The sequence below is a fragment of the Chelonoidis abingdonii genome, chromosome 2 (assembly GCF_003597395.2).
Source record: "Chelonoidis abingdonii isolate Lonesome George chromosome 2, CheloAbing_2.0, whole genome shotgun sequence".
Lineage (NCBI taxonomy): Eukaryota > Metazoa > Chordata > Testudines > Testudinidae > Chelonoidis > Chelonoidis abingdonii.
This window is the reverse complement of record NC_133770.1, coordinates 195,278,450-195,290,394: the sequence shown is the minus strand read 5'-3', so window position 1 is coordinate 195,290,394 and position 11,945 is coordinate 195,278,450. Positions and strand designations below refer to the sequence as shown.

The 11,945-nt window shown below is 39.8% G+C and overlaps 1 protein-coding gene across 2 annotated transcripts in view; it reads left to right on the top strand.

The window, feature by feature from the left end:
• The window catches only part of GALR1 (galanin receptor 1), a 25,672-nt gene extending 14,066 nt beyond the window's left edge, over window positions 1-11,606 (top strand). The window contains exons 3-4 of one of the 2 annotated variants that reach the window (XM_075061957.1): window positions 1,607-1,841; window positions 11,521-11,606. In XM_075061957.1, the coding sequence (XP_074918058.1) occupies window positions 1,607-1,841; window positions 11,521-11,588 (303 nt within the window). In that variant the 3' untranslated portion in view covers window positions 11,589-11,606. Of the gene's footprint in view, window positions 1-1,606; window positions 2,266-11,520 lie in introns of those variants that run through there. The other variant, XM_032773291.2, reaches the window with a different exon arrangement.
• The last annotated feature ends 339 nt before the right edge of the window (window positions 11,607-11,945 follow it).

Here is an 11,945-nt window from a genome sequence, read left to right as displayed (position 1 = left end):
ACCTTTGTACTCACAACTTTGAAACTGAAGATTAGAAGCTCGAAGATAGAAAGACCCCTCTCATAGCTGAGAGCCAGACAAAAGACACAGACCCAAACATTCCCTCCCCTGAGCTCTGAAAAATCCGGTTTCCTGATTGGTCCTCTGGTCAGGTGTGTGGTTCCCTTTGTTAACCCTTTACAGATGAAAGAAACATTAACCCTTAGCTATCTATTTATGGCAGACCCTATTTATATAATAACAGTGAATGACAAATTTGGTAGTTAAGATGGAGCTTACATCTCTCAGCGATGAACTAATTGAAAGAAGTAATAGCTGGAAACGTAATAGGTGTTAATTTATCAAACAATTGCAAAACAATAAGTATTTTCCTAAGGAAGTAACTGAAACTTAAAGAAAGCTCTGACAATGATTTTTCTAAGACATGGTTGCATTCCATTGTCCTAGAAGCCTAGCATTTCTCTATTTGTATCCAAGTACTCCCCATTGACAGAGTCTATCACTGGAGATGGATAGCATCTTTTTATGAAAATAAGGACAATGAAATCAGGTAGCAGCAGTGGTCTAGTCTGTTCTGCTCAATTTGTTAGTTTTGTCTAAAATGCTGTTTTTGTTGGTGAGCTTGGGTTTCCAGGTTATGAAAAGCATATATTAGCCCCCTCCTCCCAATTCAGGTTTAATACATATATTGTGGTCATTTTTTATTGCTGGGCACCAGGGTGTACTCCCATGATTTCCACCAACATTAATGGGATTTATATGGCTAATCGACAGCAGGGGCGGCTCCAGGCCCCAGCACGCCAAGCGCATGCTTGGAGTGGCATGCCACGGGGGGCGCTCTGCTGGTCGTCGGGAGGGCGGCAGGTGGCTCCGGTGGACCTCCCGCAGGTGTGCCTGTGGAGGGTCCGCTGGTCCTGTGGCTTCGGTGGAGCATCTGCAGCCAAGCCTGCGGGAGGTCCACCGGAGCCGCGGGACCAGCAACCAGCAGAGCGCCCCCTGTGGTGTGCCGCCGTGCTTGCTTGGGGCGGCGAAATGGCTAGAGCTGCCCCTGATGGACAGATTTGCAAAAGACCTCTAGTCCCCGTTTAGGCACTTAAATTAAGTGGCCAGTTGGATGCTGAGCACTTTTGAAAATGTGGCAACTGAATTTAGGTGGAGGTCTTTTGAAAATCTGGCCCTAAATCTTTCACAGAAAACATAGCCTATTAGATTTAAAGTGATAGCATTTCCCAAGGGCTTGCATCACCACTGCATTACACCCGTTTTGTGTCAGTGGAACTCCATTGCAACTCCATGGAGTTCCACTGACATAAAATTGAACTAAAAAAGTAGTTAATCAGAGCCTTAATCTTTACGTACGGCTCCCTGCCATTTGAATTCACACAGTCCGTGCAATGGAAACGTCATGTTTATCAAGTGAAGTTTGAGGGCCTATGTTCTTCTTGACCTAATTCAATGATTTGACATAAAATACATATGGCTGATAAACTCAAATAGTTTTCAAATACTTAGAAATGTGTTTTTCCCTAATGGTTTTGAAGCACGTTGTTGAACTTGTTTGCTCAAGTGTTAATAAATCATCCATGTTTCTCTTTTCCTGCCTTAGACAGCCCAGACTGTGCTGGTGGTGGTGGTGGTTTTTGGCATATCTTGGCTGCCACATCATGTGATCCACCTCTGGGCTGAATTTGGAGTTTTCCCACTGACTCAAGCTTCATTTCTCTTCAGAGTAACAGCGCACTGCCTGGCTTACAGCAATTCTTCTGTAAATCCTATTATATACGCATTCCTCTCTGAAAATTTTAGGAAAGCCTACAAACAAGTCTTCAAATGCCAGATAGGTAATGAATCGCCTCTGAATGATGTTAAAGAAAGTAAAAGTCGGATAGATACACCACCGTCTACCAATTGTACTCATGTGTGAGCAACAATTAAAAAAAAATCCCGTCATGTTGGGTTTTCATATGTGTGGACTAGATGTCTAGAAAAAGCACAGTGAGCTCCTAAAAAGAGCTGCAGCTTCAGCTTCAGCTTGATAATTGTTAGAATTAAAAAATTCAGTTTCCTTACATTTACCAGATAACTGTGGCCATTCTTAATATTCGACATCTTTGTCTAGCATGGTTCAAATGAAGATCTGTCCTTTGAAAGATGTTCCAGAAAAAGTGGGTAATGGTATGTCAGTACTAGCCCTCTTATTAATTTAGTAGGAAAGCTAATAACTTTCTATTTATAAATATTGACATACAGCATATTCCAATTGCGCCTATACTTAACACAGAATGCAATTGTACAATTTCTAATCCAGTTCTATAAGGTCAAACTTTATTCTATAAATTGTGTGTGTGGTGGGGGGGAGTAATTATCTCTCACCTCAAAGAAAGGTAATTAATGGTGCAGTACTATGATTTCAAGAGAAATGGTTAGATTTCAAAGATAATTAAAACTTCAGTCATCTCTTCAGGTTAGTTCTGACAATGGTTTTGTTTGTTTGTTTTTAAGCAAATATTGAGCAGAAATAATTTCCATATGCTGAAGTAATTACTTAGAGAAGAAATGCTAAACTAACTATATAACTATATAATTTACACCATGTTATTGAGGTACTGACGTACTTTGTCTGCCTAGCCTGGCTGCATATACAAAACAATGGTTACGCCTTTAAAATTTTGCTTAAGGCACTCACATAACTGTGGCATAACATAGGTTGATGTAGTCAAATTGGGAAGGGTTTGTTTCAGGTCTCTGTGTGTATATATATATATGTATATACACATACACACATGCCATTTCTAGTTATTGATATATACATATATTTCAGCTTAAACATTAAGTTATGGATATGTTCATATGTACACACACACACTGCTATTTTTTGAAGGAAGCTTTAAATGGGGGTTGAAATTGCTGACATTAGCATTCCAACAGTACTATTAGAGTCTTAATATCAGACAGCTTAATAGTTTTAAGTTGGAAAAAATACAGTTCGTATTTTTAAAACAAAGTAAATGGTCCAATCCTGTAGACATTATACTAATATGAGTAGTTCCACTGACTTTGTTCCAGATTCTCAGCTAGTGAAAAGTGGTGTACCTCCATTGTCCTTAATACAGCTACATCAATATATACCAGCTGATATTCTGACCTTCTAAGTTTAAGTTTGATCCAGCCCCCGCTGAAGTCAATGAGAGTATTTCCATTGACGTTAGTAGGAGTTGGGTTGGATCCGTATTACGTGCATGAGATTTTACATTTTTTCCAGTTAATGCTGTGCCACATTCCTCTTCCTCCTGAGACTTAATGTTTACAACAGGGCATGTGTAAGTATCTTTTTGTGCTTAGTGGAAGATGGTTGTGACAAAGTCAGTGAAATTCCAGGCTAGAGAGAAATTTACTATGGCTTAATTCACACAAATGTCTGCATTTACACACCAGTTCATGCACTTAGACACAGTAGAGAAAACATCTTCTCAGAAAATAGTACTGTGTATATAGAACTATTGTTTGTTTGTTCACTTTTTCCTCCTGTATGTGAATGCCTTACTCTGTTACATATCTCTGAGTACACATGAAATGGCATAGAGCTATTTTACCACATGCAAAGTACATTATCAGAGTCAAATTAATTAATGGGTAGCAGGTTTAAAAAGGACTAGGTAAATTCATAGAGGATAGGTCCATCCATGGCTTTTAGCCAGGATAGGCAGGGATGGTATCCCTAGCCTCTGTTTGCCAGAAGCTGAGAATGAGCGACAAGGAATGGATCACTTGATGATTCCTGTTCTGTTTATTTGCTCTAGGGCACCTGGTATTGGCCACTGTCAGAAGACAGGATACTGGGCTAGATGGCGCTTTGGTCTGACCCAATATGGCTGTTCTTATGTTATTAAAATAGAAAATGCTAAATGTAGTTTGGGACACAGCTCTTTCAGGGGTTAGTCTAAGACTGTGGACTGAATTTCCACAGGAACTAGGGGCAACCAGAAATCTCACCACCTACTACATGGCATACATCGTTGACCTGCCTTCTCTAACATGGTATACACAGCAATATATATACATAAATGAAATATATATGTTTTAAAAACCTACCACAAGACTCCACTGCAAACATAATTCTGTCTTTGGGGAGAGTATGAGAGAGGGAACAAACATTACGTGATAGGTATTAGTCATGTACTACTGGAAGGGGCTTACATACTATGGTGAAGAGGGATGGTATAAGAACCCATAGAAAATAGAATGGAGAGATCTTACAGTATTTCTATGAAGATATAAAGTTATTTTGAGCAGTGGTTCTGAAAGAGTACTCTGGGATGGGGCAGGGGGTTGGGGCAAAGGGGAGTGAGGGCTCCAGGAGGGAGTTTGGGTAGGGGAAGGGACTCTGGGCTGGGGTGTGGGAGAGGGTTCAGGGTGTGGGTCCTGGTGACACTTACCGCAACTCCCAGTCCCTAGACACATGGTCAGCCAGGGAGGCTCCATGCGCTGCTCTCATGCCTACAGGCACCAGCCCCACAGCTCCCATTGGTCATGATTCCCAGCCAATGGGAGCTGTGAAGCTGGCCCGTGGGTCAGGGGCAGCGCATGCCACCTCCCTGGCCACCCATGTGTCTAGGGCTGTGGGGACCTAACATCCCCTTCTGGCAGCCTCGCGGAGCAAGGGCAAGTGGGGAGTCTGCCTTAGTCCTGGGCCCCTGCTGCGCTGCCGACCTGACTTTTAATGGCCTGGTCAGCAGTGCTGACTGGAGCCACCAGGGTCCCTTTTCAACCGGGTGTCCTAGTCATAAACCAGATGCCTGGCAAGCCTAGGCCAAACTGAGGCTCTAAGTGCTTTCACCTGGGATGGATAGACATTAATGCTTTAAAAGCAGTATTAATGTGTGCTTGTATTTTGGGAAGTTGTACCCTACAGATCCTGTTTGGCTGCAGCTCTTGGGGAGTTGCACATGCACAATCAGAGACCTGAATTTAAATACCCACTGAAGTCAAAAGAAGGACTCCCACGGACTGCAGTGAGCATTGGATTGGGCTAGATTCTGCCAATCTTACTTTAGATGAGTAGTACTTACTCATGTGAGTCATGTGTTTTTTGTCAACAAATGATTCCTGTTTAGGGTGTTTCACACTGACTATCTCTAAAAAAGTTTAGAATTAAAGTGCACATTTAAAATATTCAAAACATAATTTTAATGTGATAAATTGTTTTAGTACTAGGAATTAGCCAAGTCTGCTTTAAAATTGAATAAGGACAAGATCATGATTTCCATATTTGTCTCTATGGAGTGGATGGAAGGAGAGAAAAGTCCTCTTCGTGGGCCTATATTTTGTCAGTGAGAAAGCGGTTGAGGCAAAATGGCATATAGCGAGGTAAAAGCTGTGCACTTTCTCCTCCTCACATCAGTGTGGCTCCCTCCTGCAGAATTCCAAAGTCCTCTAGAAAGAGGCTCACTCTTCCAGATGTCACATGGAAGGAAGGCTGCTGATGGTTACTAGCCAAATATTTTCACATTATGGAATTTCTTTTTTCTCTTTTTCTTTTAAAAACATAATCTGAAATTTCATTAGAAAACACTGCACTAAGAGAATTTGGATTTTTTTTTAAGGTTTCTCATTCAACTTTAGCTCTGCAAATTTGTGTGTATGCATTATTAAACCAGGATTTATTTACATGATCACATACTCTTTAAAGTAATACAGTGCATCATAAATTGTTCTACATGTTAGGTATACATCTGTAGCATCTTGTAAAACTGTGCACTACTATGTATATGCCAAACCATAAATCTTTTATCTGAAAATGAGAAAGTAAACTAATCTTATAAAATCATACTACACAATAAATGCAACTGCACCACATTATAATAAAATCTTGCTGGTACATCAATGCCACCTACAGATTCAGCTACGTTAGCTTCATAGGCAATTGCCTCATCTCCTGAATTGCACCTGAGGAATGCAGTCCTGGTTAAGAAAATGGATAATACATGGCTGCTGATAGACTTTTAAGTATGTGTTTTAATAATTTGTCAATTAAAAGTCTAAGTCAATACAAACATACTGACCCATTGACAGTGAAAATAGTATAAATATTCAAGAAAGAAATATGAGAAAATGCTGTATCTGTTTATCTCAAGGAGGAGAAAAAATGGAAAATTATAATGGATTATTTGAGAAATAATGTGATAAGGTAAACAGCAACTGCATTGAAATGCATATGCAAAAGAGGACAGAGTCAACCTGGTGTGGGAGTCACCCTTAATATTGCCATTTCCTGACTTTTGAGTGCTTAACTGTGCCATCTCAACATTCTCTTAATATAGGTTTTTTATGGTGGAATATATTGTGGCTTTGGTAGAGGAGTTATTTTCAACACATTAAAAGTGGTTTACATGCTATAAACTAGCTTAGTAAAACAGCTTACTTTTTATCAAGATAAAACATTTGAATTAAGTGTTAAAACTCATGGTCCTGTACATTTTGATAGTCAGACATTTTGAACTTGTGCATGTCTTTCCTAACTTTTGAAGCTTATGCCACTCATTTTTGTAAAAGAACATTACTATCTCCAAGAGATAAGCACCAGGTGTATTGTATTTTAAAATGTTACAATAAAGAAATTTTGTTTTGAATGCATAAATTGTGTGGACAGTGGAGAAAATCTATGTACAGTGATAATGCTATGAATGTTAATATTTTAGACTGCATTATATTCATGGCTGCTGCACACTTTGATCTATTTATATTGTGCGTAACAATAGTTATACATTTTCAGATAAGAGCAAAGAACATCTAGCTTAGAATGTTTGTTTTAGTATTGTGTATTAATTACATATACAAATTGTGAAAGAGCAGAAAATTTAATCTGTATTTGTGTCAGTGTATAGTTGATTTAAAGTACCATGCAGCTGTTCTAAATTATATCTGTATTCTGCCTTAATTTTAAATATATCTGTAGAATTTATGTTTCTGCACATAATTGTAATATGTACTGAAATATTAAAACAGTTTTAGTGTGTTTATATAACAATCTAACAACCCAAAGGTAATCTTTCAGGGAACTACGGGGGATTAACCTTCAGTGCTACACCAATTATCAGATGGAGTCCCATAGTTAAACACCCTCATATCAGAATGCAAATGCCTTTATTGAAGTTTCGTTGTGCCGTTTTAGTGAATTTTTAAAAGCATTTGAAATTTAAATATTTTAAATGCAGCAGGTTTCCTTTCCCTTAGACTGGTGTAAATAGAGAATAGCTACTGAAGTCAAGGGAGCAATACCAATAGAAAACTGCTGTAAGGTTAGAATTGAGCCCCACAGGTTTGTGCATTACTCATGAATTACACCCCCAGGGCCAGATTCTGGTGTCACTTTCCTTAGCACTAGTTTACAAACACAGTTGTACCACAATAACCTAATGCGTGAATCATAGCTTATTTAGTTATTTCAGTGCAAGTCTGTGTGTGGCGCCTCTTATTTTGGAATAATAATGACTTAGGGTTGGTAATGGCCTTATGAGGTAACTCATTAAATTTAATTGGTGCAGGTTTGTGTGTAGACTACTCCTGGGAGAATTCTGTGCCAAAATTAAAAATTATGCATACAGTATTCTAAAATTCTGCATATTTTGTCAAAATGACACAGTGCCAGTTTCAACTATTTTGGTAATTTATTTCAAAATACCAGTCAGCAAATATGTGTATAATAATACAGACAACAAAAAAGATTCAGAAAATGTTTTTTGATAAGTAGATTCCGTACTAGGCATATTAATACAGAACTTTGAGTAATAATTCATTTAAACTACAATACAGAAATGAATTTCCCATACCCCTCAGAAGTCATGCAAAGGCTTAGGGAAGTCAGGGGCAATGGAAGAGCTGAGGGAGAGGGAAGTAATTGCTAGGAAGGAGCCTGTGCGTGAATCTAGAGGGTTGTTGGATGTGGGTGAGAGAAGCATGGAATGTTTTTTTTTGGGGGGTGGGGTGGAGGGATTGTTAGGGAGTTGAGGAGCCTCCCCCATGCAACGCCTGGCTGACTCCTAGTCTCCCCCATTCAGTCAGGCACATCTGCCCCTATCTCCATGTGTCCCCGTGCCCCCACTCAGCCATCCTCCTCCCCTTGTCACCATGAGGCTCTGCATTCCTCTCCCCATTCCCATATGTTCCTGTAGCCATATGTGTCACTGCACCCCCTCCCTCCTGTCCCTGTGTGTCCCTGAACCCCCACTCAGTCACCCCCCTTCCTCCATCCCAATGTGTCTCTGCACCACCATTCAAACACCCCTCTTCCCTCTTTCCCATATGTCCCTGTACCCCTACTCTGCCACCCCTACTCCCATTCAGCCCCAGCTCAATGCTGTAACCTCACTTACATGTGTGTCCCTGCCCTAGTCTGTCCCCCCACTAGCCCTTCTGAATCCAGGTCTATGTGACCTCCCCCCAGTAGCCCCATGTGCCCAGCTCTGTCCATCCCTCCTATATCCTGTGTCTCCTCACTTGGCCCCGCAAGCAGGATACTGCTTTGGCCCATGAACCTGCTGCCCTGGTGGGAAAAAGGTATAACTGCAGCTGCAGAGAAAAAATCTGCACATGTGCAGTGGCACAGAATTCTCCAGGAGTAGTAGACCAGCTGTTAGGATAAATCAAGGGTAACTTTGTTGCAATCAAAGGCATTATACCAGTGTAAAACTAGAAGGAGATCAGAATAAAGCCCTTTGGGTCTTCTTTCCAAATGAAAGCCCAGGATCTGCTGCAAAATAATGCATATGCACAAGTGACAACGTGGATAATTGTGATTGTGCTTTTAAACTGGGAAAATTTACGCACACCCACACACCATAGGTGCTTAGGTAGCCACTTACATGTGAATTTACTTGATGTGTGCACAAATATAGGTGCACACTGCTGTTCACATTTTTTGAACATAGACTTTGGTCATAGACAACCCCTGGCTGGGATGATTTAATTGGGGTTGGTCCTGCTTTGAGCAGAGGGTAGGGCTAGATGACTTCCTGAGGTCTCTTCCAACCCTAATCTTCTATGATTGTATGTCTCTATTTTTAAAAAAATGTTTGCTTAATGGACACACTCTGCTCTTGGTTGTACATGTACCCTTACATCTGATCTTTCCTGTGCCTTTGGATATGGATGTGCTTGGCTGTAAGCCATTGGGATTCATGTCCATCTGAGGGCAGAGTCTGGCTTTAAATTATCTCTGTGTCTCTTGATCAGCATTTAAACAGATTTAAGAATGGCAAACTGATATATCTGACCAATGATTGGTGAAGTGGTAAATAATGATAAGGAGAGGTAATTTATATTGGATTTCTCAGTACTCAGTGTAATCAAACAAGTGTGATGCTGTGACTAAAGGGCTTAAGGGAATTCTTGGAATACTGAATAGAAGAAAGTAGATAGGTGATGTTACTCTGTACGTGGTATTAGTGGGATCGCCACAGAAATGTTGTAACCAGGTTTGATGTTCACCCTTGAAAAATGATGTTGATATAGAGTGTTCATAAAAGGACTACAAGAACGATTCAAGATCTAGAAAATATATCTTACAATGAGAGGTCTAAGGTGGTCAATCTATTTAATTTCCTGGAGAGAAGGTTAAGAGGTGACTTGATCATAGTCTAATACTCACCAAGGGAGAAGATATCTGATGCTGCAGGGCTCTTAATCTAGCAAAGACATAACAAGATTCAATGGCTGGAAGCAAGCTATAAAATTCAATTTTTTTAAACAGTGATGGCAATTAACCTTTAGAATAGTTTACCAGCTTATGTGTTAGATCCTCCATCACCTTGGAATCTTTTAATTTAGTTTGGATAGCTTTCAAAAAGATATGCTGTAATTCAACCACAAGTTATTGTGTTGGATGGAAGTAATCACTGAGTGAAGTTCTGTGGCCTGTGTTATGCAGCATGGCAGATTTTATTATCATAATGATCCTTCTCGCCTCAAAATCTATTAATGGAATTAATGTTATAGGAGCTATACAGATATCAAAAGAAAAAAATAGATCCCTAAAATTGTTTAATTTAAAAATGATCTCCTTTTACACGTATCCGCTAGTCTAGCTATGTATGCAAGTGAAGTACATCCCAAAAAGTACAATGAAGAAAGGATTAAAAATCCTGGTATACAAATGATTCTTGTTAATGACAGAAATAAAATGATGTTATCCCCTTTCCCCTGTTTCACTTCATTAATTTTTTACCATTATTACTCTTGGCTTGATCACTCTACAGTAGTTACATAAGGTATTTCACAGTTTTCATGAGGGTTATGAGTGCTGATATCATCATATATATCTGAAAAACCTTGAGGTAATGGTACTTTGCTCAATAAGGAAAATCTGATAGTTTTTAAAGCTGTTGTAAAATTATGTAGAACCTTTAGTAGGATTATGCATGCTGTTTGAGCACTGAGATAATTGCAACACTGAAATTATTGCAGAATGAGTCGTGTTAATTTAGTTTAAGCATAAACCAGAGTTCACCAAACAATGTCATATTGACATATATCATCTAGCACAGGGGTCAGCAGCCTTTCAGAAGACGTGTGCCGAGTCTTCATTTATTCACTCTGATTTAAGGTTTCACGTGCCAGCAATACATTTTAATGTTTTTAGAAGGTGTCTTTCTATAAGTCTATAATATATAACTAAACTATTGTTGTATGTAAAGTAAATAAGGTTTTTAAAATGTTTTAGAAGCTTCATTTAAAATTATATTAAAATGCAGAGGCCCCCCGCAGACTGGTGGCCAGGACCTGGGCAGTGTGAGTGCCACTGAAAATCAGCTCGTGTGCCGCCTTTGGCACGCATGCCATAGGTTGCCTACCCTGATCTAGCATTACATTTAAATATGGTGGATGAATTTTTGCATGAACTTACAAATCCATACAAGAGGTGTAAGTCAGTGCAGAATTTGTCTGATTCCCTGATGTCTTGTAGTTCCATTTTAAACACATGGGTCCAGATTCTCTCCAGCTTTGAAATTTGTTCAGTGCAGATGTGTAGTTATGGTTTCTTCAGTCTCTGGGCCAATCTGCCCCTAAATTGTACCAGCTCATGATGGCCCCCCAAAGAACGGTCTGCCAATTGGGGGTTGCTAGAGCATGGCACACTGGCCATGCCCTATCCCAACCCCAGCATACTTCTACATGCTTGCCTCCCTGCCCCAATATGATCCATATGGTCTGTTGGATGGGGAGTCGGGTATAAGAACTCGCTATGCCAGCTCTATGCTTTCTGTGAACTCCTTCACCCCACCAGCATCTCCAGCTAGGTCAGTCTAGGGTCTTTGTTTCCTTTGTGCTACAAGACAGGTGCAAAAGAATTCTCTGCACCATGATAAATAAGTGATCCAATTGGTATCAAGATCATGAGAGCCGTTTTTTGTGCCGCAGACCTTGCAGTCTGTGATTCTTTGACATACACACGCAACATAGGAAAAATACAAGGAATATCTTCCCCTCCCTCAGCTGACATTCTATTTTGTTCTGACTTTTCAGATAAGCACAGTAATGAAACAATCAATTCCTCAATTTTCTGGCGTCAATGGTCTTTTGTTTCCATCTGAATTAAACAAAAGAGTAAAAAAGGACTGCACAAACCAAACTACACTGCCTGCAGTAGGCTGAGTGATGGTCCAATAACTTGGACTGATGTGGTAGATAAAAATCATTTTATCATCACTGATGCCAGAGGAGACAAAAGAAGAGAGAAAAAGGTGATTACTGAACAGCAGCTTTTCCAGCTTTATACAGTATGACTCAAATCTGCAGTCCTTATTCATGCAACATTCCCTTTGAGGAGTCAATAGGGAATTTGCCTGGATGAGGATCAAGGTAGGACTTCAGAACTTGATCCATTAAGTTTTCATGGATTTCTATCTTTGTGTCTTCCTGTACCAAACTCAATAGAAACATGTCTCTGC